A 25,921-nucleotide genomic window follows, 5' to 3' on the forward strand; every position below is an offset into this window, starting at 1 on the left:
TCCGATTCCTCTCCCGCCCGGGTGGGTAGGAGCGAGGAAGTTGCGCCGCCGACTCGTGCCGCTGCCTTTGGCTGCGCGGGGCTGCCGCCTGCCGCCGCCATGCCGATGAAAGGCCGCTTCCCCATCCGCAGGACGCTGCAGTACCTGAGCCAGGGCGACATCATCTTCAAGGACGCCGTGAAGGTGATGACGGTGAACTACAACACGAGGGGGCCTCTCAGCGAAGGAGCCAGGTGAGCAGGGACCCCTCGAGCAAGGAGCCTCCCCCCGTCCCAGGGATTGTTGCGCATCTCTCCGCTCTCGCCACGCTGCTGAAGCGCTCGTCGTGCGCTTCGTGCAGGGACTGGGGAAGGAGCCCCAAGGCAAGCCGAGCTGCCCCCCTGGCCTAGGGGAACTGCTAGATACAGGATTGGAGTTGGTCCTGAGCAGGCCGTCCACGTCCACGGCCTGCTCCGCTGCGGGATAAATCTGGAACAGGAAGACCTCCAGAGATGTCTACCCACCCACCCACTCCATTGCCTAGCTCCTCTGATACCAACAAGTTTCTTCCAATGGTCAACTGAAATCTGCCTTCCTGTAGTTGGAGCTCATTAGATCTAGTCCTGCTTTCTGGGCAGCTGCTGCCCACCTAGCACTTCAAAAGCATGTCAGAGTGCAAGTAGATAAATAGGTACCACTCCGGCGGGAAGGTAAACGGCGTTTCCATGCGCTGCTCTGGTTTCGCCAGAAGCGGCTTAGTCATGCTGGCCACATGACCCAGGAAAACTGTGGCCAGTAAAGCGAGATGAGCGCCACAACCCCAGAGTTGTTCGCGACTGGACTCAACTGTCAGGGGTCCTTTACCTTTACCTGTCCTTTACCTTTACCTTTAATGTTCCTTTAATGTTCCTCGGCCTGCTTTGAGACTGCACAGTTTCCTCATACAGTCAGATGAAGTAACAGCTTGCTGTTGTTATTGTTATTCCTTTTCATGAACCTCTTTGATGGTGTTATTTTTTAAAAATTGAGTGGTGTATACATTTTATGAAATGATTAAATAAAATAATGCCCAGCCCATCTTTCTTTCCAAGACCTTAATGTGGTGCATGCAGTTCACCCTTTCATTTTATCTTCACAACAACCCTTTGAAGTGACTTGAGCCAGTTACCATCTCGAAAGCCTCAAAAGGTTGAGCATGGCTTTGAACCAGGGCTGTCATCCTAGCTCAATATAACCACTGCATCATATTGGCTCCCTGTGGCTTTTATTTACACCACAGTAAATTTGCTACTCTTCCTCAGTGTTCATGGACATTGTGGTTTTTCAGCAACTGATTAACATGCCCACTGTTTTGGCATTGCTTATGCGGATATGTCTGCTATGAGACATACTGGAGGGTGAGGGAAACTACCTCTGAGCTTGGGTTTCTGCCTCGTGGATCTGATGCCTTTTCTCTCTCACACACAGAGCTGCCTTTTTCTCCTTTTCTTTGGCAAGAGTCTTAAGTTTCACTGAATTCATATTCTAAAAGGCCGAGTGCATCCACTGTCTTCCTTACTTTTATCCTGCTCTTTCCACAGAAAATTTGTGTTCTTCAACATACCTCAGATTCAGTACAAAAACCCTTGGCTTCAGATTGTGATGTTTAAGAACATGACACCATCACCGTTCTTAAAATTCTATTTAGGTAAGTAACATGCATGGTTTTGTTTAGGTTTTGTTGAAGTGCATTGGAATACCCTCTGCTTAGGCAAAGACTTCCCAAGACTGACAGGTGACAGGTGGGCAAATAATGGGTAGCGCCACTCTCCAAATGAGACAGTGTCTTCAGAGCATCCTGGTTGAGACAGCTGCCTGTAGATACCCTGTCATGCTCTCTCCTCTGCAGATACTGGAGAGCAAGTCCTGGTTGATGTGGAAGAGAAGACTAACAAAGAGATCGCAGAACATGTTAAGAAAGTTCTTGGTAAAAGCGAGTAAGTAAAACACGCACATAAATACATATATGGCTCTGCTTGTTTTTGGCTGTAGAACCAAACTTTTGAGTCTACCCCATTCAATTGAACTGGGATAAGGGCAATGTTTTAAATGCACACAAACATGCTATTAAAACTCCATCCTCCTGCAGGCTTGAGTTCTGCACCTTAAAATAAGCTTTCTGGTATGTAGCCCACATATCCTTTGTCATAAATGTCATTTTTATGTCATTTATGGGCACCACTTGATGGCCCGAGAAAGCTGAAAAAAAACACCTTCATTCTTTAAATTTACAAAAGCCTGGTCACCAGGAGGTAATGCTTACTTGTTCCAGGTAATCTGCTAATTACAAGCTTACATTAGATGCTTATTGCGGATAAAGGTTTTGCAGCACTTCCCAAAGTGTTCAAATACTGGGGAGCTTAGAGAATAGTCAAGCTTAGCAGCAATAATAATAATAATAATAATAATAATAATAATAATAATAATAATTTATTTATTTATACCACGCCCATCTGTCTGGGCCTCCCCAGCCACTCTGGGCGGCTTCCATAGAAACCAAAAATACACTAAAATATCACACGTTAAAAACTTCCAGGATGGGCAAGGATCCAGGAGACAGGTGGTTGGTTTCACTCGTCCAAGCAGCCTGTCCACATCCTCGGAGGTAACAGATTGGAATTGATCCCACGCAACTTGACTAGACAAAACTCTAGCACTCTCCCGCCCCGGCCCTGCTCCCACGGTGGAGTCTACTTCTTCCTGAATCTGAGCGATTTTATCTGCAAAAAACTTTGCAAAATCATTGCAGGAGATCATGTTGCAGGTGGTTCCGCTAAATTGTGAACCACCTGAAAAAGTCTCCTGCTGCTGTTTTCTGCAGATGCAATAGAGGCGGTGAAGAAAGTCTTCTTCGCTGTCGCTATCGCCACTTGGTAGGCTCGACGTTGAGCTCTAACCTGTGTCCGGTCAGATTCGGAATGAGTTATCCGCCACCGGCGCTCTAGCCGTCTCAACGATTGTTTCATTGCCCTCAGATCTGTGGAAAACCACGGGGCTGTCCGGGCTCCATGCAATTGGAGAGGGCGCTTCGGAGCCAAACAGTCAATAGCCCTGGTTAACTCCACATTCCGGCGGGCCACCAGGGAATCAGCTGAAAGGCCATCAACATGGGATAAAGCATCCCCTACCACTCTCTGGAAACCATTTGGATCCATTAAGTGGTGGGGGCGGACCATCCGAATTGGTTCCACCTCCCTGCAGAGGGGATGGGTCGCAGAGAAGTCCAGTTGCACCAGGAAGTGATCTGACCATGGCACTTCTTTCGTTTCGCTTTTACTTAGTGTCAGATCACCAACATCCATAGAGGTAAACACCAGGTCCAAGGCATGTCCGCGGCTATGGGTTGGGCCAGACTTATTCAGCGACAACCCCATGGAGGCCATGCTTTCCACGAGGTCCCGAGCAGCCCCTTATAAGGTCGTGTCAGCATGGATGTTAAAATCCCCTAGGACGACCAAACTAGGTGTCTCCAGGAGAACATCCGCCACGACCTGAAGCAGCTCGGGCAGGGAATCCTTGGTGCAGCGGGGAGGTCGGTACACCAAAAGGAATCCTGTACTGCCCCTATTGCCCAACTTCCAGAACATGCACTTGGAAAAATGGGTCTTCCCAATAGGACGCCTGGTGCAAGCTAGTGACGTCCTAAAAATCACTGCAACCCCCCTCCCCGCCCACATGGCCTGGGTTGCTGTGCGTAAGAGAAACCTGGTGGACAAGCAGCGGCAAGGACAGGCCCATCTGCTTCATCCAACCAAGTCTCTGTTACACATGCCAGGTCAAGTCCTCCATCCATGATCAAGTCATGGATGGCAGTGGTCTTATGAATCATTGACCTGGCATCGCACAGCAGCACCTTCAGTTCATGTGGGTATCCCTTGCTGATTCTAGTATCCATCTGGTCAGGACCAGACCATACAGTCCTAGGGTTACACAGCCCTGTGAGGCTAGATGAGTAGCACAGCAGACTTGGAGCAGCTTTAATACCGAGAGAAGCCCTAAGCACTCAAGGGCAGAACTATTATTACAGCAGTTATGTGTTCCCAGCAGTTTTGACATAAAACATGAAATGAAGCGAGGCAGCATGAAACACCAAACAATCATCTGTGATAGAGGAAGTCACTGTTAACAATTATAATTTACTATTAAATGCATGAGAGGAAGAACCATTGGCTTCCCAGGTTTGGGGACTTCTAATAGCCATAGCCAGTTTGGTAAAGAGTTACACTCCCAACATCTGGAGGAACACAGGTGCCTCAACTGTACTTTCAAGAATTATGTGTGAACTAGTTTGATTGTTGCGATGCGTTGATCACTGTCTAGCACTTCTTGTCCGTACACCAAATTTCTTTATTTTCTTTTTCTTTTGTAGGGAAACACTGCAGGGAGAAGCACAAGAGAAAATGAAGCTACGGCATCCCGCAACGTTTGGCCCCAGAAAGTACCACTTGCGGGAATGCATGTGTGAAATTGAAGGCCAAATTCCCTGCCCTGGTAAAGTGCCATTACCAAAGGAGATGACTGGGAAATATAGAACTGCCATGAAAGAGAGTGCTGCTTCCTAAGCCAGCTTTCTTTTAAATAAATTCTGGAATTGTTCTTGTGATGGACTGGATTGTGAATATATATGTTTGCCATTTGTTTTTAAATCAAAGGAGAACACATCTTGGTCGAACCCTGGTTTAATGAATCGTGTGCTTTTTTTGTGCAACATACAACCATCCAAATACAGAATCCTGTCTATATGATATGTGCCTGGTCTTGGGAGGACAGGCCCCCCCTTCACTCAAATAGCTTCTCTTAGTGGTGGAGACTCTGGACTTAACAAATCTCTGGATTATGCGCAGGTTTTGGGTATGCTGCAGATCTGTAGGAGCAGTGGAAGAGGGCAGGTTATGGGTTGTATTGGGTGCCAGCTTGACCTCCTAGAGATGCTTATGGTTAAACAGGATGTCTTTAAAAAGAAACAAGCTTTCAGTGTTTATAAATGCAAATACATGCTTTAAAGAGTGAATAATGCCTGCTAAAGTCCCAGGCAACAAAGGTAGCTAAAAAGATCTCCAGTGGTTAGCTAGACTTCAGGGCTGGTCATTCTCCTTGCCTGTCTATCCATCTAGCATGAATGAGGCAGGTTTGTGTAATGTACATGTGGCAGGAATTAAATTGCCACGGCGTGGAAATTAAAGTTTAGAGTGAAGTAACAAAACTGAACCAGCTCCCAAACTGCTTTTGCTGGCAATAGATTGAGCTGCCCCATATGAAAAATGCAAGAGCTACAGGGTGGAGGCAGTTTAGTCAAAATATATTCTTTTCTATTCAAAACCATAAGGCCTTAAGAAAACTTGGCATTAAAATTTACTGCATTTCTCCCCTAGTTTTGGCTAAGGCTGTTCTTAGCTCCTTGCTAAATCTCAATAGGTAGATGTATCGCCTATACTATGAAGAGGCCCGTTTGTAAATAAGAACCATTCTGTATTTTGTTACTTTATGTTTGTACAAGAAAAAAGTATCATTTCAAGCTGGTGTAAATATGTTGATTACGAAGAAGCTTTATCTTCAGCCAACAACCAGTTCAGAGGTGGGTTGCCAACTTATAAGCAGGCGATGCTACACACCATTCCCTCTATTTGCAATGTTCAAGTTATAATTGCTGTTGCTATGTAGCTAAAATGGCACCATGCATAAGTTTACAAAAGTATTAATTTTGTTCTCAGGGGACATCCTGAGGAGAGGACTCCCCATAGCCCAGTGAGGCCCGTATACACACACTGGCCACAGAAGATGCTGAAACCTCAAAGGGAAGGGGCCTATTGAGAGGGCAGCAACTGACTTGGGCCTCTTATTTAACACGAGAAATAAATCACACATACAAACCAATATGTTATTTTATTTCTTCAAAGCTTGCAAATTAAGAGTAGTGCATGCAAGTGTATAAACGGATGTCTTTAATGTTAATTCTCACAATGGCATGGTTTTGTTCTGTTTCATAGTGTAAATTCAGTAGTACAAATGGAAGGCTGTCAAAATGTGAGTCTACCACCATTCTATCAAGAAGGCTAGTTACATTTCACATTGACTTGCAGTCATGGAGCTACAAACCAACATAGTTACTAGTAAAAATACATCAATACTATGTCTTTAAAGAGTATTAGACTACAGAGTACCTAAAAACAAGGCAGAATTGATGTAACAAGGAAACATATTTTAAATGTAAAAAAAAAAAGCCACTGAAACATTCATTTTGGCTGGGATATACAAAGTATTCCAGTTAAGTCTGGTGTCTTGCTGCCTAGAATAAAGTATATAGATGGTTTTGTTTTAGACAAACCACTGCTCCTTAGCTGGTAGTCACATAAAAGCTGTGGTGCTTGCTTACTTTAGCTATATACATAAATTTCTTTATTTACTGCATTTTACTACACATGTCTGGTTACCCGATATTAGCCTGTCCTGTTAGATTTGTTAGGTGCACCTGTTCCGCAAGCCCAATCCCAGTTATTTCCAATTAGGAAAAAGAAAAAGATGACCTTAAATTCTTAGGTCATCTGCCCTTACTACTCTTGCCCTAAGTGCCATCTTCAGGTCTGTTTCCACAGGATGGCTCAACACAATTCTGAGTGCTTTTTAAACAAGCTGGCATAGTTTTAGTCAATACTTTGTAAATCAAATTAATTTTGAAGCTGAGATCATTTTCCTCCTACCCTGCCCCACCAAAGCTACCACTGAAACAGTTTTAGTCAATACTAAGTATATTAAATTAGTTATGTAACTGAGCACATTCCTCCCAGCAGACAGAAAAATCAAATGAAAGGGAAACTAGAAGGAATGGGGTTTTTTTCTAAATCGCCTAAAGCCATGCCCCAAATAAAGAAGATATATAGAATTGATTCCGTAAAGTGCTACTTTAATTCTTCACCATATTAAGCACCCCCCAAGGAACAACACATCTCTGTAAACATTTTTTCTGGAATCCCAACAGTTTGAATTACTGTTCAGGTTTAGAAATCCTGAACCAGCTATTAGTGTCTTGCTACTCCTGGATTAATCCCTTGTTTCTGTTTGTAGTATTTAAGCCAACGCTTTTGAATGTGTGAAAATCTACATTTTTTTTACACAGCAAAGCTAACTCAGGTCCCAACTGCTGGGCCTTTCCCCCACTCATGAATGAAGCAAAATTTGATTTCTAGAAGTCCATAATAATCCTCAGGAGTCGGCCCCCATGTGTGACATTCAAATTGCTCTTCATTCTTAAAAAAATAATCAAATGCGACCAAATCATGTTCATTCAGCAGAACTGAAACCAGAAATTGTTTGATAGCCCTTCAGTTACATACAATTATTTTTATACTTTCCCCAAAAATTCCAGTTCATATTTTGAACTGGAAATATCCAGTGAGTAAAGAAATATCCAAAGGACATAATTAACCAGTTTTTTATATGGAAAAATTAACCACCCAATCCCAAGCTATGCTGCTTCGCAGCTTCTAGTTGGACAGGGTATAGGCTCGCACAGACCCTCCACAGCAGTAATAGAAACTACACAGCAACAATGGCTGGTAGATTCAGCTCCCAAACATCTGAGCTTTGTGCTCTCCTGGAGCACACACCATGATCCCATTCTGAATTTATAAAGGGAACAGTATATTTTATATTCAAAACAGGTGTCAAACCTTGAGAGAGGTAGCTAGGTGTTGTTTAAAAACTGAGGGAAGGCCATCTTCACATGATCAGATCATAGTTGGCTAACAGTTTGCTTTTCCATTGAAATCAGACTTCCTCCCTTATAGTATATTACTGGTGCTTTCTCCCCCACCACACACTTTGCATGCATATGCTGCAGTTATCATTTTAACAGTCATAGCATTTCCGCTAGCCAGGGAATTTTGAGAATTTCAACTTCTGAGAGAAAGCAACAAGAAAAATCAGCACCCTCAACAAAAGGTGCTGTTCCCAGGGTTCGCTAGAGAAAGCTATTAAAATAAAAAAGCGCTGAAAAACAGGTGATGGAGGGAACAGAAGTTCATTGCAGTTTACATTTTCTAAAACAGATATTATGTCTATAACATCACATCTACCCAAATATACTTTAAAATCCCTTTATATTATCTTTTGTATTGCACAGTCAGATCATTGGCCTTGGTACTGTGCAGGTCACACTGCATCTCAGCAACCTGCTTTTTAACACTTGCCCTTAGCATATATGGCAGTTACACACATTTGCTAAAGGCACCATCTTATTTCATGCTTGACACAGAATTTACCAGACACTCTGGATCCCTTATTAGTGGAAAAGCCAGCTTTAGAAGGCCAGTCTGTAATACTGCAACAACCAAACACAGAGGGAAGGATTGTATTTTCCTGCACCTTAAAGCATCCGTTTCCGTATTAGCCTACAGAGTTTACATCTGAAATAAAAGGAATGCCAAGAAGCATGACAATGTTAAGAGGTTAGGGTTGTGATAAAAACTGGTTGTGATACGTTTTAGATTTGTAAATGTTCCGTGACACAGTTTTAGGTTATTACAAAATCATAATAGTGTGGACAGTATTAGCAAAGTCTGAATAATAGTGGAAATACCCACGCCAAAGTGCAGACAATTGGAGTCAATCCCAAAATTCCCTCTTGCATTTTAATTCCACCTGCTCGCCTTTGCCTCTGGGACAGTCAGAGAACTGTAAAGTTGTATGTGCATGGAAACAGCAACTAGCTGGATTTCTCCTTCTGTTTTGCTAGTGTGCGTTTCAGTTCTTTCAAATTCTCAGTCAGCACCTCAACCTCATCCATCCGCCCGCTATGTTTGGCATCAAAAATATAAGCTTTTATATTATCTATCTGTTGGAGCAGTAGCTCCTCTTCTATGATGTCTTCCCTTGACACTTCATTATCATCATCCTCTTCAAAAGGATTCGTGGAGGAAGACATTTCCTCAAATGGATTTCCAGATTCCTGACGATCTGTGAGCACACGAAATGGATTTCCAACAGCATTTTTAAAGGGATTCGGAGCACTGACAGCTACTCCATTTGCTTGATGACAATCCTCATCGTCTTCAAATGGGTTATATTCTTTTTTATCACTGTGCAAGGTTTGGGTGGGCAAGGAAGCCACTGTGGAGGAATCTTCAGCAAAGGGATTATCGGGTTCCCTCTTTAGAGTGCTAATTACTGGCTCATCTTCAAAAGGGTTTATGGGAACATTTTTATTTTGCTCTATTACGCTGTCATGCTCTTGGATCTCTAGAAATTGCCCGGGAAAGACTGGGCTCTCTTGCGCTTGGAGCTTGTCACCACCACATGGTGAAGATGCTTTAGAGGCTGGGTTACTTGCATTCTGAGTAGTATCAAGGTCCAAAGCCTGTGCTATTTGGTTTATGCTCTCCTTCCCAATCTCTAACTTACTGTGCTTCACTTCTCTGAAATCCAGGGAACGTGTCCGTGAGTGCTGAGACATTCGTTTTTTATGTTCCCTCTCCCATTCCTTTTCACAAAGGATCTGCAATTGTTCCCTCTCCATCTCCTCCATCTCGGCTTGCCTTCTAGAAAGCTCAATGGCTCTGTCAGTTTGCTGTTGATCGTATTCATCCTGAAGTTGTCGCAGGTTTTCCTGCAACATCTGGACCTCATCGAGACGATTTGCTTCTTTGGCTTGTTTAATAAAGGATGTTATATTGTCAATCTGCTGCAGAAGTGGGTCTGTGAGTTCCTGCTGGCGAGATAAGTTCGCAGTGGGCAGCCAACCTTCAGCTTTCTTTACTGCAACCCGTTTTGGCCGGGACACCTCACCGTTAGATGCTACCAAAGATCTGGAAGCATAGTCCATGTGCTTCTCCTCCAATCGCCTCTGTGTTTCAAGTGTTGCCTAGTCACAAATAAACAAACAAACCAATAAATAAATAAAGCAGGTGTGGAAATAACATCTAAAGTTGCAAAGGATTAGTTTGCTCCTATTTGCATTACAGTGGTACCTCGAGTTAAGTACTTAATTTGTTCCGGAGGTCCGTTCTTAACCTGAAACTGTTCTTAACCTGAAGCACTACTTTAGCTAATGGGCCTCCTGCTGCTGCCGCACTGCCGGAGCACGATTTCTGTTCTCATCCTGAAGCAAAGCTCTTAACCCGAGGTACTATTTCTGGGTTAGCGGAGTCTGTAACCTGAAGTGTATGTAACCTGAAACGTATGCAACCCGAGGTACCATACCACTGTATATGGAAGTATGCCCCACTAACTTCATTGAACATGGCATACAAGATAGGATATTAAAGAGGCACTAGTTTTAATCGACATACAGATATAAAACAACTCTTAGAAAGGTGTCTCAGTACTAACTGAAATATTCACCTGTCTCTCCATCTGAAGTTTTCTGTCCAGTTCTTGTTTCCTTTTCTCTTTCAATTCTTCATATTGCTCCTGGGTTGGTAACGACATCAGACCAAGCAATTTTTCCTGAGGAAATGTTTTCAAAATATTGTTTTTTAAAAAGGGATGGGCTATCAAGCTCTCAAGTTTATTCAGAAACAGGAAGCTGCACAAAACACATAATATATCATAGTTATACTTACATTTGTTTTGGGGGGTGGGGGGGCAAATTAAACACTTCTCCATCAAATATGGTGAAGGCAGCTTACAATACAAGAAGTTGGATCAAAAACAAGTCAAGTAGAATTATTTTCAGGAAACAGGGCATACCTGGTTCCCCTATACAGTACAGCTCCCTGTGCTCCCCCTCTGCAAAAAAGGCTGCTTCTGAACATTGAGGTGCTTCTGGGATGGTACAGGATGGGGTGTGGGTGGGGTCAGCAGCATGATGTGAAATTTGGAGGAATTCAGCAGGGCTGTCTCCCATGCAACTTTTCCACTCATTCAGCCCATCTCTGGACCAAAAGCATTAAAATTAATAAATCAACTCAGCTAAAAAGTTTTTAAAAATATAATAGTATCTGACACCTAAAAGACAAAAGCTTAAGTGCCAGAAAAAAGGTATCTGGGGAGGATATTGTAAAGGAGCTCTGCCTCTTACACCCACCAAATCTCTTAGGGTAGAGGCACCTGGAGTGAAGCTCCTAATTATCTTAGCTTGCTTTTGTAAAAAAATAAATATAAAATATCACCTTTCGACCTAAAAAATCCCCAATGTGACTTACAAGTCAATATTAACACAGTGGTGTGACAGCTAAGAGGCAAGAGGAAAAGAATGACATATTACACTTCTGCTTAGTTCTGGGGTTCCTGCTACCACTGTCCTTACCACTGAGCTCGGGGGGGGGGGTGCAGCCCCTTCCCAGTATATGTGCTCCCAGGCAGCACCAAAAGCAACTTTTCACTAGGGAGTGCGGCTTCTCCTTTGCACATGCTAGATGGAATGTGGATCCTGGCTCATCTATTAAAAACTGGAGCAGTCAAAGAAGATGTTAAAGACTCTCACCATCTCTGATGTTCCTACTATCACTGATCTGGGTCACTGAGCTGTGAAGCTTACAGTGCAATCCTATGCACGTCTACTCAGAAGTAAGCCTCAGAGCAAAATCTGCTTTACTCCCAGGCACAAGTGTATTAAGATTGCAGCCTTAATTATGCATTGGGTTAAGTCACGGGTTTGTTTGTCTGTGTCTCTCTAAAGCCCAAATGCAACATGGGTGAAGTTTAGATCAGCTTCAATCTTACATAAAGTACCAGTGTTTCAATCACTGTGACTCAAGTAACTTTCAAATACTTTTAGTTAGCTAAAAGTAAAGCTAGCTGCCTGGCAAGTAAGCAAGATTATCTCTATCCTGGTAAGCAAAAGGAATTATCAAAGTTAAAGAATACATTCCAGTAGAGCAACAGAACTTGAGAATGTGGCACAAGGCTGGTAAAGAGTGCAGCCTGGTGAGACTCTAAAGGCCACAGAGAGAGGCATTTGGCCTCCAGGCCTTAAGTTTCCCACCCCTAACTTAGACCATCCTGAAAATATTTATCTGCAACATTTGTATGTCATATTGTGTCCTGTATACCTAAGAGCTACTCCTCCCTCCTAGATGACCTACCTGAACAAAAAGTGTGGCTGAATATCTGATCATTCTCTGAAGCTGCAATGTTCGGGGATGAGGTTGTGGTTCTTCATTCAGTCCCAGAGTCAAAATCTTCTTGCTGAACCCAAAAAGCACAAGTGTATCAGCAATACGAACTTAACAGTCAACTATGAGCAATATGTAGGCATATGAAATAGTCTTCCTAATTATGTTGTCCCAGTTACAATAATATAAATTGTTGGTAACTTTTTTTAAATGGACAGATTAGCATTGCTTGCAGTACACACTTCATCACAGTATTTTGTCACTGACATTCATGAACTCTCCAACAACAGGACTGTATTGTCATGCGCACGCACAGAAAAAAATGCACACTGAAGCGTTTTCCAAAGTAGCCCAATCAAATCAGTTTTACTTCTTTTGGGCACTGACTGATTAAAACGTACTAAGTCTTTGAGCCATATATTTCCCAACTGAGATCACAATACAAACTACATTCAAAATTTATTGACTGAAATTTTTTGTCTTTTAAGTATGCTTGGTCTAAGGCAATTCATATTAATTTACTTATACACCACCACCTTCAAAATTGATTTCAAGGCAGTCTGCAACAATATAAAACGATTAAGCACAAGAATCAAAATACAAATGCAGAAATCCCCTCTTTTGAGTTCCGTCACTTACCTTAGAGCATCTATTAACTCATACATTTTTTGCACCTCCATCCTAAGACTGTTAGCATGTTCCAGACTGTAAGTTGTCTCCCCAACACTGGAAGAAAACATGCATTGTTACCACAATTACCTTGGCAAGTGATTACCAGTGCACCAGTTTCAGCAAATGTGTTTAGAAACGAGGCAGAGTTCCATCATCAAAACTGAGCCAAGGCCCTATGTTAAAAGCTTGCCAAGGTGGCACTTTCTAGGTATGACACTTTAAGCACAAGAAGTTGAAAATGTGTTGTTCATAGTTAAGAAGAAGATGAAACCTCAGGAGCTTGGGACAGATTTATTTCAAAGGCTCTTCTTTGGGGGCAACAAAGGGAATGTTGCATGTGCAGAACCTTATCTGATAGCAAGCAAAATTGCCTCATGTTAATCAGGCCTGCCAACACCATTGTCTCACAACATCCAACACACACACAAACACACTTTACAAAAAAAAAAAAACAAAGTTAAAGCACAGAGAGAAAAACCCTATGTAGCATCTTTACTAACTCAGAAATGTGGAAATATTCTTCTGACAGTGCTAACACAGGAAGCATTAACAATACTTTTTTACATTTATTATCTGAAGGGCAGTTCATACTTTTGGATAATGTAAAAATTGCTTACATAACAACAATTTTACATATCAGTTTTGTGTGATGAGTAACTTGCAAGTGAACAATTTATCATGTTAAAAGACCTGTTACTGGTCCCATCTCAGATCAAACTATTGAGCACTGGACTTTGCACTGAATTTTATGTAATTTATTAAATTTCTATCCTTCGTCCAAGGATCAAAGGGTGGTTTCCAATATAAAATTATAAAACGAAAAAGCCAGTTTAGCACAGAGAAAAAGTAGGAGCACATGATAAGGGCAAATTCAGACAATACATTTGTGTATGCATCACACAAAGTTGGTGAGGTTAAAAATAACCTCAGAAGGACTTCACAGAATCTGGAAGTGACATCTGTGTTGGATCATAGACTGTTAATATGACAAAAATTCTAGGTAGCCAATTTGATCCAATGGGGGTGGGGGGATGACATACTGAGATGTCGAAGTAGCGAGCTAGCTTTCAAGTTCGCCTGAATTCTTTAGAATGCATCTTGAGCATAATGTGGAGGGGAATAAAAGAATATTGATTTTTCTAATCTGCTGACTGGAGTTTATGCATCATGCCCACAAGCATCCTCCCACCCCTCACAATTTCCTTTTTCTTTATATCCATCCATTAATATGAAACTACAACCAGGCTTTAATGAAGTGTGTGTGTGTGTAGACAACACAAGCTTCTTTCTTCTTGAACATTAAATATTAAAGACATATTTATTAAAAATGAATAGGCTTACTTTAATGATTCCGCCATCTTTATGTATTCTGGGGCTTTCTGGTCAACCTTTTCCATGCAAAGTCGGAGTTTCTTTTTTAATCAATAAAATTAATAGATTAAAATAAAGTTATTTATAGCAACAAATCAGATACACAATTGCTTCACATGCCTTCAATTTTTCCTGTCCTCTGTGTGTAACAACTTAATATTTGGTAGTAGTTGCTACCCAGAGAATCAAGATCTATTCTTTCGGGAGACCAGGTCTCAGATTTTAAATGTAGAACTCCAGATTTTGAAACCATTTCTAATTAAGATCTCTAAGACTATTTTAGCCCACTTACCTGGAAGTAAGATCCACTGAATTCAGTAGGACTTACTTACAAGTAAATATGGTTCAGATTGCACCTCTGTTAAAGTAACATTGTCAATAACTGGTCTCTCTTCTGAAAAGTTACAAAACCAGTTTACTCTGAGGCTATAAGGCAACTGGAATGTTTTAATCAATTTATTGGCATGCTTAGATGAGTAAGTTGTATTGTTAATAGCCAGGACCAGAACTGGATCTGGGCTGCATCAGAGTAAGCAGTTTCAGTTATAATTTTTTAATACATCTTTTCTCAGCTAAACCAACTTCAAAAAAAAACCCACTTAAAAATACCAGGTTAAAACTCTCTTTAAAACTATAAAGTTAAACTTACTTCCTCTTTCCTATTCCTCAGAAGTTAGCTGGAAGCCTATCTTGTTTTTAAAGTGAACAGCACCTAGTATATTGTACAATAATAATAATAATAATAGTGATAATAATAATACTGCTTAAGTTATTGATAACTGGAAAATCCCACTTCACTTCCAGTTCTTGTTTATTTAGTGTCATTTTACCTCATAAAGTTTCACGATGTCTGGTGTGTACTCTTTCTCATCAATCTGTTGCTCTCTTTTAAGCAGAGTATCTTTACAATGTCTACAACAGCGGATGCGATCGTCATCCTTTTCATCCAAGACAGAGCTCACACTGCTCACACTACTGATGCTGCCACGGCGAGAGCCCTGAATGCTGTTGGGTGAGCAGTTTGGGCTAGTATGAGAGGCCAAGGCTTCCTTGCTAGCAGTGGTGAGTTTGCCTGGAATCATACATTCAGGAGATATAATGGTCACAAGCCAGTGGTCCAATCAACAGAACACTAGTCTTGAACATGGGTTCAAAAATTCAGTTCAGCTCAACTCCAGTAACTCATCATAAAAAGGAACTATCAAGTGCCAATTTTATAGCACAGTTGCTAGAAAGAACAAAATCAGGACCCTTGCATCACCATCTTTAGCCTTTAGAGCCCTTAAGTGAGGTTTATGTCCTAGATAGCCATTTATAAGAAAAACTGTAAATCCAGGATTTCCAGAAAAACCCCTACAACCATGCCTACCTGCCTGAAGCTGATGCTGAGTGGGCCTGTCCCCCCCCCCCGCCCCATGCTTCTCAGCTCCACAGACCCCCCCCCAACCTGAGAAAGTTATTTCCGGCATCAGAAACACGGGTCCAAGACATCTATACCACTGTACTCACTTGCAAATGGGAGGCTGACCAGTTCCATGCATTTCTTGCACATGATAGACCCACAAAGGCGGCAGTGGTGACGTCTGTTCCTTATGCTGAACTTGTTACCACAGTCTGGACAAAATGGCACATCCTGATCATTAACCCAAGGCACAACAGACTTCTCTATTGCTGGAATAGAATGAGAAAATCTATCAAACATCACTAATGAAATCCAAATTAGCAAAGGTCGAACATGCTTGCACCTACCTCTTATCTTTGCAGATTCTGTATTGGTTCGGTCAAAGGATGTAAGCTGTAAAAATATTAAAACCAGAGGTCTTAATACAAGTTTTCTACTAGAAAGCTCTTTACAACAGTTCAGCACAGGACTCAAAAATATTACAGGGTCTGCTTTCCTAAGTTTATTTCGCTAAAATCAGTATCTTTCCCTGAGCATTCCTTTACGTCACTTAGCTTGGTATTGGGCAGATGTTATTGTCCTTCTAACAGAGAAGGAAAAAATAAAAAAGAAGCCTCAAAATTCAGAGCTGAATACCTATAATACAGTGTCCCTAATCCCCCACCTCCCACAACTATTTCAAAAGGGTACTGTGGTCAACAGTATCAAAAGTTGCAAAGACACCAAGGCAAGCAAACAGGGGTCACTCCCCAGCCATCTCTCTTCCAAAAATGTCTTCTACCAGAGCGACCAAGGCAGTTTCAAGGCTACAACCAAGCAATATTTGAAGACAGGTGGAATCCAAATGATTCTAATCCACCTATTAGTCAGTTCACTTGAAATTGTGAACCAAACAAAGCTATTATCCACACATCAGAAACAATGCTGTAGTAGCATATAGTTTAAAATGAACTTCCACACACTTATGTGAAAAATGCAAGAGTAACCCATTTACCTTTTCTAACCTGATTATTAATTTATTGACTTCCACAACATAGTGATCAATTCTGGCTGCTCTGTGTCTCTTAAAATCAGAAAGATGGCTCTTCGTAGCACCTGGTAAGAAACACTGTTAGAAAACTTGCCAAAGTCATTCAACTCTTTTTTCTTAGTTAAAAGGCAGTTTAACATGTTGTTATTCCTCTCTCACTCTTTGGCTGAAATTCAATGTTAAAAAATGAAATACGTTTTCATCATAGTGTTCTGTGCACATGTGTAACTACATTCTGTTGTGATCTTTATTGATGAAATACTGCTCTTTATTTCTGCCTATATGATTTCAGAAGACAACAGCAACAACATTCCCTGGCTACTACAAGCTACTAGAGTACAATCCCATACATATTTAGTTAGAAGCAAGTCCTACTGAGTTCAATCAGGCTTACTCCAAGGTACCGTATTTTTCGCCCTATAGGACGCACTTTTTCCCCTCCAAAAATGAAGGGGAAATCTGTGTGCGTCCTATGGGGTGAATACAGGCTTTCACTGAAGCTTGGAGAGCGAGAGGGGTCGGTGGAACGGAGCGTCCTATGGGACGAAAAATACGGTAAGTGGGTACAGGATTACAGTCTTCATCTCTCAATTACTGGTCAAGCCCAACTTACTAAAAATATATTTTTTCACATACTAGCATGCCACAAGTTCTTGCAGTCATGGTGGAGCTTCTTACATTAAAACAATCAATGGCACAACACTATTACATATTTTCTATTTGCACTGCAATGTAATCCTTGGTTTCAATCAAATACAAATTCCTGCTTGGCAGGGGGTTGGACTCGATGGCCCTTGTGGTCTCTTCCAACTCTATGATTCTATGAAAACTAAGCAAAAATGTTTAAGAACAAAGCAAGCAATTAAGCAATAGAACTTAAGTGTGTGTATAGTTTTGCACTGGATTGTGGCCCTAGTGTTTCACCTATATCTTCTATTTAAAAGATCTATTAATTCCTGACAACTTTGCATCATTATGCATAGATTCCAGTGGAGATCAAGGGGCTTCCCAGTGAAAGTTGTGCATTATTTGCATCATTCTTGACTGTTTACCTAATTCTTGGGGCTCCCACATATATGGATCCACTCCACCATAGCTGTAAGACTCATATCGTTCCTGAGGCCCTCCATCAGTTCGGTCATCTTCTCGTTTCAACAATTTATTCTTTGCTTTTTTAGCTTTTTGGACCAGATCTGAAAGAAGATCAAATGCTACATATTACACACACACAAACACTTATTTAAGCATCCTTGTAAGAGTTACCCATCTTCCCAACTTCCTTGAGGTATTTGCCTCTAAGACTTTGAGCAATATAATTGACCATTCTGCCTCCCACCTCCTGCATCTGTTGACCACCAGAATCATGTTTTACCTTCTCAGAGGAATGCAATTACAAGTTGGGGGGGGGGGGAGTCCTGAAGGTGAGAAGACCTGTGTAAATGCTTCACATAAGAATACAATCCCAATAAAATACTTCTACCTGGCCCAACCTGACGAGAATACAAATGTGCTAGTTAATCAGTCAGTCCAATTATTGGCACCTCAAAGGAATGTTCTGTATCCAGAGACAGCCTTAATTTGGAAAGCAATTTGTGAAACAGAACACCGGACAAAGTAAAATACAAGAGCACTTTATAAAGGTAGAACAATGATGCATTTAATAACCCGTCAAAGAACTGGGAAACAACTTGTAACAAGTGAAGAAAATTAGCACTTCAAGACAACTGCTTGCTTTTGCAATTCACTGTGAACTGACTACAGAGTTCTTGGCTATTTAAACAGGAAAAAGTACCCCATAATTAGTGATTGAACACGTTACATTTCTTTTGTATTTTTATAGTTTAAGCTATTATTCAGCTCTTGCTACTAATTTGTATATTCAATGGCTGAAATGGTACAATTACTAAGCTCTAGTTCCCATGCCATTCCCAAAAGACAACCTCAGTGTTTGAAAGCATCATTGAGCAAAGGTGGATACGTCAAAATCACTATGACAATCAGGAGTACTCCTGAACTAGAAGCAATATGGCTGCGTATATGTCCTTGGGGGCAGAAATATGTGCAAACCCTTAAGGTACAGCTTTTTTTCCTAAGTAAGAAACAGTTGCTAACACCAGCAAGACCATAATAACATTGTTCTGTAAAGCCTTCTATAAGGAATTGTACACTAAAATCAAATCCAAATTATGACATCAAGATGTATTTAATCCTTAGTAAATGCTAATTAAATTCTTTTAATGAAGGAAAAGTTCTCCAAAGTTTTGAATAGCTAAAACATTTCAAGATTTTGGAACCCTATATCAGCCTAAAGACAGTTATGCTATCAGAAATGAATGAAAATTCTGCATTTGTAACCAACTTTCTACTTTGTATAACTGAACATTATTTGCATTTCTATTATTCCTAATGAAGTTTTGTGTAACTCAGAAACACATACACTTCTACATATAATATTTTCTGAGAAAATATATTACTAATTATGCAAGTCAAATGATAAATATGGTGGATAGTTATATTTTACATCATAACAGTCAGCAGCTACTGCCTTCCTTACTTTTAAGTTGTCCTTTAACATCTTTGTCTTCACTTGAATGTTCTTCTTCATAATGAGACTGAAGCTGATAAAACGATTGCAGATCCTTCAGACAAAGGGGGCATAGAAAACCCTCTCTCACCTCCCCGGGGTCATCAAATGGAGGTGTGTAGCTTGTTGCCATAGTGGTCCAAGGACTCCAAAGATACTGACACACTCCAGGTCTCAGCAGCAGTGGAACAATGGCATGCCATTCATCACTAGAGAAGTAGGCTAATAGCAAGAAAGTAGCTTTTGCTCCTGTTGCTTGTGCAAAACATTGCCCTGAAAGAGATCCAGGAACAGTTTTAAATAAGATGACCTGTTTAACTCAGTAACTTTCTCTAATATTTTATTAAGTCTTATGTACTTCCTTTATTTATAAATTTAGCATATACACCCAACGGTAACATAATTGAAAATCACCACGTATCATATCCATTTCATAAATAAATAAGTCATGTACATTTGATAAGTATGTCAGCTTAAAAAATTAATAAACACTGGCATGTAATTAGGATGCTCTAGAAATACCTTATGAAAGTGAAAATTCCATCTAAGTCTATTAAACAAGCCTAATGTAGAGTATATTGCATTCAAAATGCAAATCTTGTTTCTTTCAAATTATCAATGTCCACAATTTAAAAAAACTAATCCTCATATAAAACCGATCATAATACATATGAACAAACATATCTTTTAGTAATACTTTAACGGTACACGTTTTTCTTTAGTAGACCAAGAAAGCTACTGCTATGGAGTTGAATCCAGCTAAGTCACTGCATGAGCAAAATAACTGCTGCTTGCACAATTATAATTCCTTTCTCCTCCCCCTATGCCCAAATCTGCTCCAGAGAGTTGGGCTAAAACCCTGAGCTGATTTGGGTGTGTGGACTAACATTGGGGGGGAAAGAGGAAGTGGAAGTTAAATTGCACAGGAGGACCTCATTCTATTTGCTGGATACGACCCATGGAATTTTATTTCATGTCTTTTTTATTATTTTGAATCAACTCTAAAGACAAAAAAGGAAGAGCTATCTCAAGAGTAATGCACTTTTTTGTTAACACCCATTGTGTTTCAGCCCAATAGGCTTTCCTGGGAGGTTTTCTGTTTCCTTGGTAGAGTTCAAAAACAATTTCAGAAATCACTGCAAAGCAAAATGGGCAGAAATGCATTGGGCATTGATACTGTTGGCTTCTGGATATTGGTTTTCCTTTTTGTTTTGTTTTTTAATTCCTTCCTTCTTTTTGTTTGTGGCCTTGAATCCATTAACCAGTTTTTAACAGCAACCTTTGTGGGGGCTTTTAGAAGGCTCACTAAAATCCCATGTGACCGGCCTAGACCTTCCTAAAACTTTACAGTGTAATCCTATGTGTGTGTGTTGTATGTAGGAGCTTTAACAGAGAAGAACGTCCCATTGAATTCAATGAAATTTTCTCTCAAGTGTACACAGCCTAAATGACTGTGAAATAAGAAGGCAATACACAGACATTTTTGCCAGAACTTTGCTTCCCTTAGATAAAATGTGAAGCATGGGGCAGGATGGGGAAGCCAATTAAAAGAAACCCATGTGTATAAGCCAAGTGAGCCTCCTCAAACATGTTTGGGATGAGGTTAACATTTTGTCTTTGTGTAGTAAGCATTCAGCACGTTTGAACTGCTCCATCCAGGCCATTAACTAGACAAGACAAACAAGGCAATTAGGGTGGGGAAGATTGGCAAGTGCAAAAGGAAAGGAATGCAAAGGAGAGGAAGAAGGGGGTGGGCTGTGTACAAGCTTATAGATTGTTCTCCAAAGCAAAGTATTTGCACAATATTTGACTGCTTTATCAATAAACATATTCCTACTCTGTAAATTTGGGCTGTGCTTAAGTCATCCTTCACCCCAGCAACCTACCCACTAGCACAATGAGACTTTCCTCTCTCTCTTCCTGGTCCCTCACCAAATCTGCTGTGGATGGGAGAACTCCAAGAACAGCATGCAAGGGGAAGAGAAGGGAGATTGTTCCATCTTCCAAGCAGAAATGACAGAATGACAGACTTATTGCACCCATGGAGTAGAGGTTATGCGTAACGTGGCAGCAGTGGGGGCAGAACAGCAGTGTGACTTTGAGACAAGGCTAAACAAAAAGCCCCTCATCCTCTTTCATCATGCTTCTCTCTACATGTGTTGAACACAAGAAAAGGGATATGGTGGAGAAAAAACCAGGGTGGTATAAGGAACATCCAGGTTTGATTAGCTCAAAGTAAAAAGGTATAATCTGCTACAAGGTGTTTGCTTGGTGAGAAAAGGTTGGCTAAGGGTTAGCTGTGCTATCTGTATGGTTGGTAGGAATGCAGAGTGAGGCTTGCTATGGATGTACTTGTGAGTGGTTACTGAGACAGGGGAAGCATAGGTGCAGATTTCGTTTCAATTATTTTGTTTAGTTGCTAATGATGCTGTATATATGGAGTTTTACTGTATTACTGCATTTTTTTTGTAATGGGTTTTGTTAATTTAAGGGAAGGTTTTGTTTTCCTGTTAATCATGCTGCTTTAAATGTGTATTCTGCACTTGACTTTAATTTGCAGTTTTAATTTGAAATGTTCTATTTGATGTTTTAAGGTAAATTTTACACCACTTTAAGATTGTTTCAAAAATAAATATAAAGCAGTATAGAAATGACTTAAATAAAATTAAAAATGCACATTGACAGAACTAGATATTAAGGCAAGATACCAATTCACTGTTTCAAAGGAATCATAGCCTGTAAGACAAGAATAGTTCAACTAAGCGAGATCCATTAATACTTCAACACACAAACACCGACTCCCTCGACTTAGCATTCTGTGTAATTGGGCTATCACACAAATCACGGCACACACTCCATTTTCTTCAGATCATTGTTATAATCCAGCCCCCTGTGACATGTTTGTTACAAGCCAGTTGGAATCTCCCAATTACTTCCCCCATACAAATCATCAGAACAAAAGAGAAAGGGTTGAGTTTACACCTGCAGTATAATAGCCTGTACCACTTTGGACTGCAGGCAAACACTCGGTTTAAAAAGACTCCGTGTAAACAGAAACCTATCACATCAGGGGGAAAGGTTTTAGGACAACCCTTTGCTTGCTAGATTGGTCTTCTAATTGGAAGCCCTTTTCCCACCGGGGAGCATCCAAAAACCCAATCCTTCACCCGCCAACTGAAGTGGTGCATTCCACCTTGGCACGCCACCACCTCAAACCTGCTCCTTGTAGGCGAGGCCCGAGATGCTGTTCCCTCCTGGTTTGGGCATGCGAATCAGGCCACACACCCACACAGCTGGCCCAGGCACCTCTCAGAAACAGCAGGCGGGGTTGGTTTCCTTTTGTTCCAGCAGGATTCCTGCACAGGCAACAACAGCTGCCTGGCAGGTGATGCAGAAAGAGGTTGGGGTGGTTTGGGTTTTTTAATCTCCTTAATCTCTTCGCATCACACAGCTGTGAAAGGCGAACACACACACGCCAACCTGTCAGGGAAAGGAGCGGCATCCCTTGGGACCAACCAGCGCCGCTCTTATCTAACCCCAGATGTTAAAAAAAACGAGAGGAAAGGAGCCAATGCGGGGCAGGAAAGAGGGGCTCGCTGCTTTGGGGAGTTTTTTTGGGGGGGGGCGACCGAAATCCTTATCCTGAGGAGGAGGAACTCCAGCTGCTGCCGTGGCCTTGCTGGGGGAGGGGGGCGTCTTCACCCCCAAACCAACACACCCGCCGCTCCCCATGAAGAGGCAACCCCAGGAGTATGGACGAGAACTACTGTATGGGAAGGCAGGGCGGGGGACCCCAAGCGACGTCTACACACACACACACACACACACACACAAAACCCCGGGAGCCGCCTCGCCCGACCCACCCCGGCACCGCAGAGACCCCCCGCGACATCCCCCCAAGTGGGACGGAGGAGGCCACCTCACACCTGCGCGAGGGGCAGGGGCGGCAGCGGCGGTTTCCCTCCCCGCCCGAGGAGGAGGCGGCCTCAGGGACGGCACCTGAAGGGCCGAATCCCGCCCCGACTGACCTGAGGGGAGAGGGGGCCTCCTCCTCGCGCGGGCGGCAGCTGGGCGAGCGCCGAGGCACCGATGGCGCGGGTGGGAGGGGCGGCTGGGGGTGCCGAGCGCCGAGCAATGGATGAGAGGGGGAAAGGGAGGGGCTCCGGATCGCTCCGCGGCAGGCGCGAGGGAGGGAGGGAGGAGCTACGCGGCGCGAGGAGGCCGTTGCGGCATCTCCTTCCGAGCTGATGACGGGCAACGTGCAGACTCCTCCCCGCTTTCAGGATAGAGAAATAGTAGAGCTAGGAAAGGGCAGCGGGGAGGAGCTGTTGGCGCTGGAACAGCTGCTCTGTAGGAGGAAACGGGGTGCAGCCGGTTTGCAGCTTCTTAGCTGATTGGGGTGGGCAGGGCCGGGTTTAGGTTAGATGAGGCCCTAAGCTACTGAAGGTAATGGGCCCTTTATATGTCCAGCTGTCCTTTGTCAACAACAAATTATCGCTGGTTTTTGTGTTGAATATATGCTATATGGTCATTTATGGACCTAAAGCCATTTGAACATAACAAAATATGTATTTTATCAAAGTAATTCTTGAACTGAAATACAATCAAGAAGAAGTATATGAATAGTGAAATAATTATTAAGCTCTAACTTACAATGATTTTTTATTCATAACAAAATAATGCAAAAACATTGGCATTTGGCAGTAACGAAAGTTCCTTAAGAAACACAATTTACGAAGACTCATAATCTAGTTTCTAGAAACTTGCTATAACATGTAATAATAACAGGTGTGAATATATGATGCAAACTACTAATAATTATAAATAGCAGAATGTAGGCACCTTATATATAGAAATGAGCAAGCCAGTGATATTTTAGGGAGCAAGCTAGCAGGCGGGGCCCATTACTAGGAGCATACACAACACAAAATACTGTTGCTGTATGTAAGTTTTATTTTATTTGTTTTTTATATTATATTTTGGAAATGTACAACCAGGTTTTTTTCCTCCTTTGAATTTTTTTGGGGTCCCCAAGAGAGTGGAGCCCTAATTAATAGCTTGTTTAGTTTATACGTAAATCCGGCACTGTGGATTATCATTATTTGATTGGGGTGGCGGGCAGGTGCTCCCCTGGGCTACGCCAGTGCATGTTGCACCCATCCTGGCCTGATGGCTATGGCTGCTGGTTAGTTTCTGGGCTCAATTCAAAGTGCTGGTTTTGACCTATAAAGCCTTAAACAGCTCAGGACCGCAATACCTCAAGGACCGCCTCTCTCCACATGAACTAACCTGGACCCTGCGATGATCATCTGAGGCCCTTCTGTTTTCTCCTGTTCTGGAGGATAGGACTCAAGGGCGAGGGCTTCAAGTTACAAGAAAGGAGATTCTGACTAAACATCAGGAAAAACTTTCTGACAGTAAGAGCTGTGTGGCAGTGGAATAGACTCCCACAAGAAGTGGTGGGCTCTCCTTCCATGGAGGTTTGTAAGCAACCTTCCATGGAGGTTTCTAAGCAGAGGTTGGGTGGCCATCTGTCAGGAATGCTTTAGCTTGGATTCCTGCATTGCCGGGGGTTGGACTAGATGACCCTTGGGTCCCTTCCAACTCTAAGATTCTATTATCCTTTGTGTGCCTCCTCCGCAAGAGGTCCAGACTTCATGGGCATTGCCATTCAAATAGTCTGTGAGCACCATGTTTTGTGATCAATGTTGTGAGGCAGGGCTTACCGCCCCCCTCCCCAATATTTTATTCAAGTTACCACCCCTGGTCTGGAGTCTGGCAACAGGAGAGCTGGCCTTTTCTGCAGTGTCTCCCCACAGCTCATCTTGGGCTGCAGTTCCCTCTTTGCATCATTTATTCTGTTATCGCTAACTTGGGTGCTGCTTTCCTTTTGGGTGAATACAGAGGCAAAGTAAGTTTTGAGCAGTTCTGCCTTCTCTCTGTCACCCAATAGCATTTCTCTCTCTTCTCTATACAGAGGACCTACTACTTCCCTGTTCCTCCTCTTGCTTCAAAGGTAGCCGAAGAAACCTTTTAAAATTATTTTTAACATCTCTGGCAAGCCTGAGCTCACTCTGTCATGTTGACAACACGAATACAGTGGACGCTTGGGTTGCAAACATGATCCGTGCGGGAGACACGTTCGCAACCTGCAGTGCCGCATCTGCGCACGTGCAGGGTGCAATTCGGCACTTCTGCACATGTGCAAAGCGCGTGACCGCCGAAACCCGGAAGTAACCCGTTCCAGTACTTCCGGGTTTTGGCGCGTCCGTAATCCAAAAAAACGCAACCTGAAGCGCCTGTAACCTGAGGTATGACTGTAATCCCATTTTGTAACCAAACCTAACATTTAGGAGTAAATGTGTGCTATAGAACTTAGTGCAAGAAAACAAGATGAATAAAGCATAAAAAGCAGCCTTAATCATTGTGTTGAATTGATGGATAAAAGAAGCACCTCTGAGACAATGAACTAGTCCATTGTTCTCTGTGAAAGATACTAATGAACCTGGGCAGCCGTTTGTTCCAGTAGGAATGTAACCTCATAAGGAATACTTAAGTGAGGAGAAGCATTATTCACCAGAGTTTAAATATTCTGATGAAGTAGATATTTGACTGTCACTCTCCCAAGGGGACTGAATAGTGTTATTATTGAAATGTATCCTAGCCAGCACAAAATGTTCATCCACAGTGTGAATCACTGAATAAGTAAAGTAATGTTCTATGTAAATTCAGTCAGATTTTTTTGTCAAACACACAGAATGTTCATTTTCTCACTGAAAAGGGTTTTTAGATCA

General features: G+C 42.0%; 2 protein-coding genes across 4 annotated transcripts; one reads left to right on the forward strand and one right to left on the reverse strand.

Annotated features, from left to right (window-relative positions):
- MRPS25 (mitochondrial ribosomal protein S25) lies at positions 1–4,701 on the forward strand. The gene is made up of 4 exons (XM_081853775.1): positions 1–233; positions 1,560–1,666; positions 1,868–1,955; positions 4,388–4,701. The coding sequence occupies exons 1-4, from the start codon at positions 100–102 to the stop codon at positions 4,578–4,580; spliced, it is 522 nt and encodes a 173-aa protein (XP_081709901.1). The 5' UTR covers positions 1–99; the 3' UTR covers positions 4,581–4,701.
- A 1,185-nt stretch (positions 4,702–5,886) lies between these two features.
- RBSN (rabenosyn, RAB effector) lies at positions 5,887–23,234 on the reverse strand. Of its 3 annotated transcripts, XM_081852544.1 has the most exons (12): positions 23,156–23,234; positions 19,098–19,400; positions 17,596–17,736; positions 16,508–16,608; positions 15,861–15,906; positions 15,621–15,782; positions 14,942–15,183; positions 14,082–14,152; positions 12,708–12,794; positions 12,039–12,141; positions 10,354–10,458; positions 5,887–9,874 (listed from the first exon to the last, which is right to left on the reverse strand). In XM_081852544.1, exons 2-12 carry the CDS (start codon positions 19,258–19,260, stop codon positions 8,720–8,722), a joined length of 2,376 nt encoding a protein of 791 aa, XP_081708670.1. In that variant the 5' UTR covers positions 19,261–19,400; positions 23,156–23,234; the 3' UTR covers positions 5,887–8,719. The 3 variants fall into 3 exon arrangements, with proteins under 3 accessions (XP_081708670.1, XP_081708668.1, XP_081708669.1); XM_081852542.1 differs by having other exon boundaries at positions 15,621–15,906; XM_081852543.1 differs by having other exon boundaries at positions 15,621–15,906; positions 23,054–23,190.
- Positions 23,235–25,921: the final 2,687 nt, after the last annotated feature.

Source organism: Podarcis erhardii (genome assembly GCF_964252035.2).
Source record: "Podarcis erhardii genome assembly, chromosome: 2".
Taxonomy (NCBI): domain Eukaryota; kingdom Metazoa; phylum Chordata; class Lepidosauria; order Squamata; family Lacertidae; genus Podarcis; species Podarcis erhardii.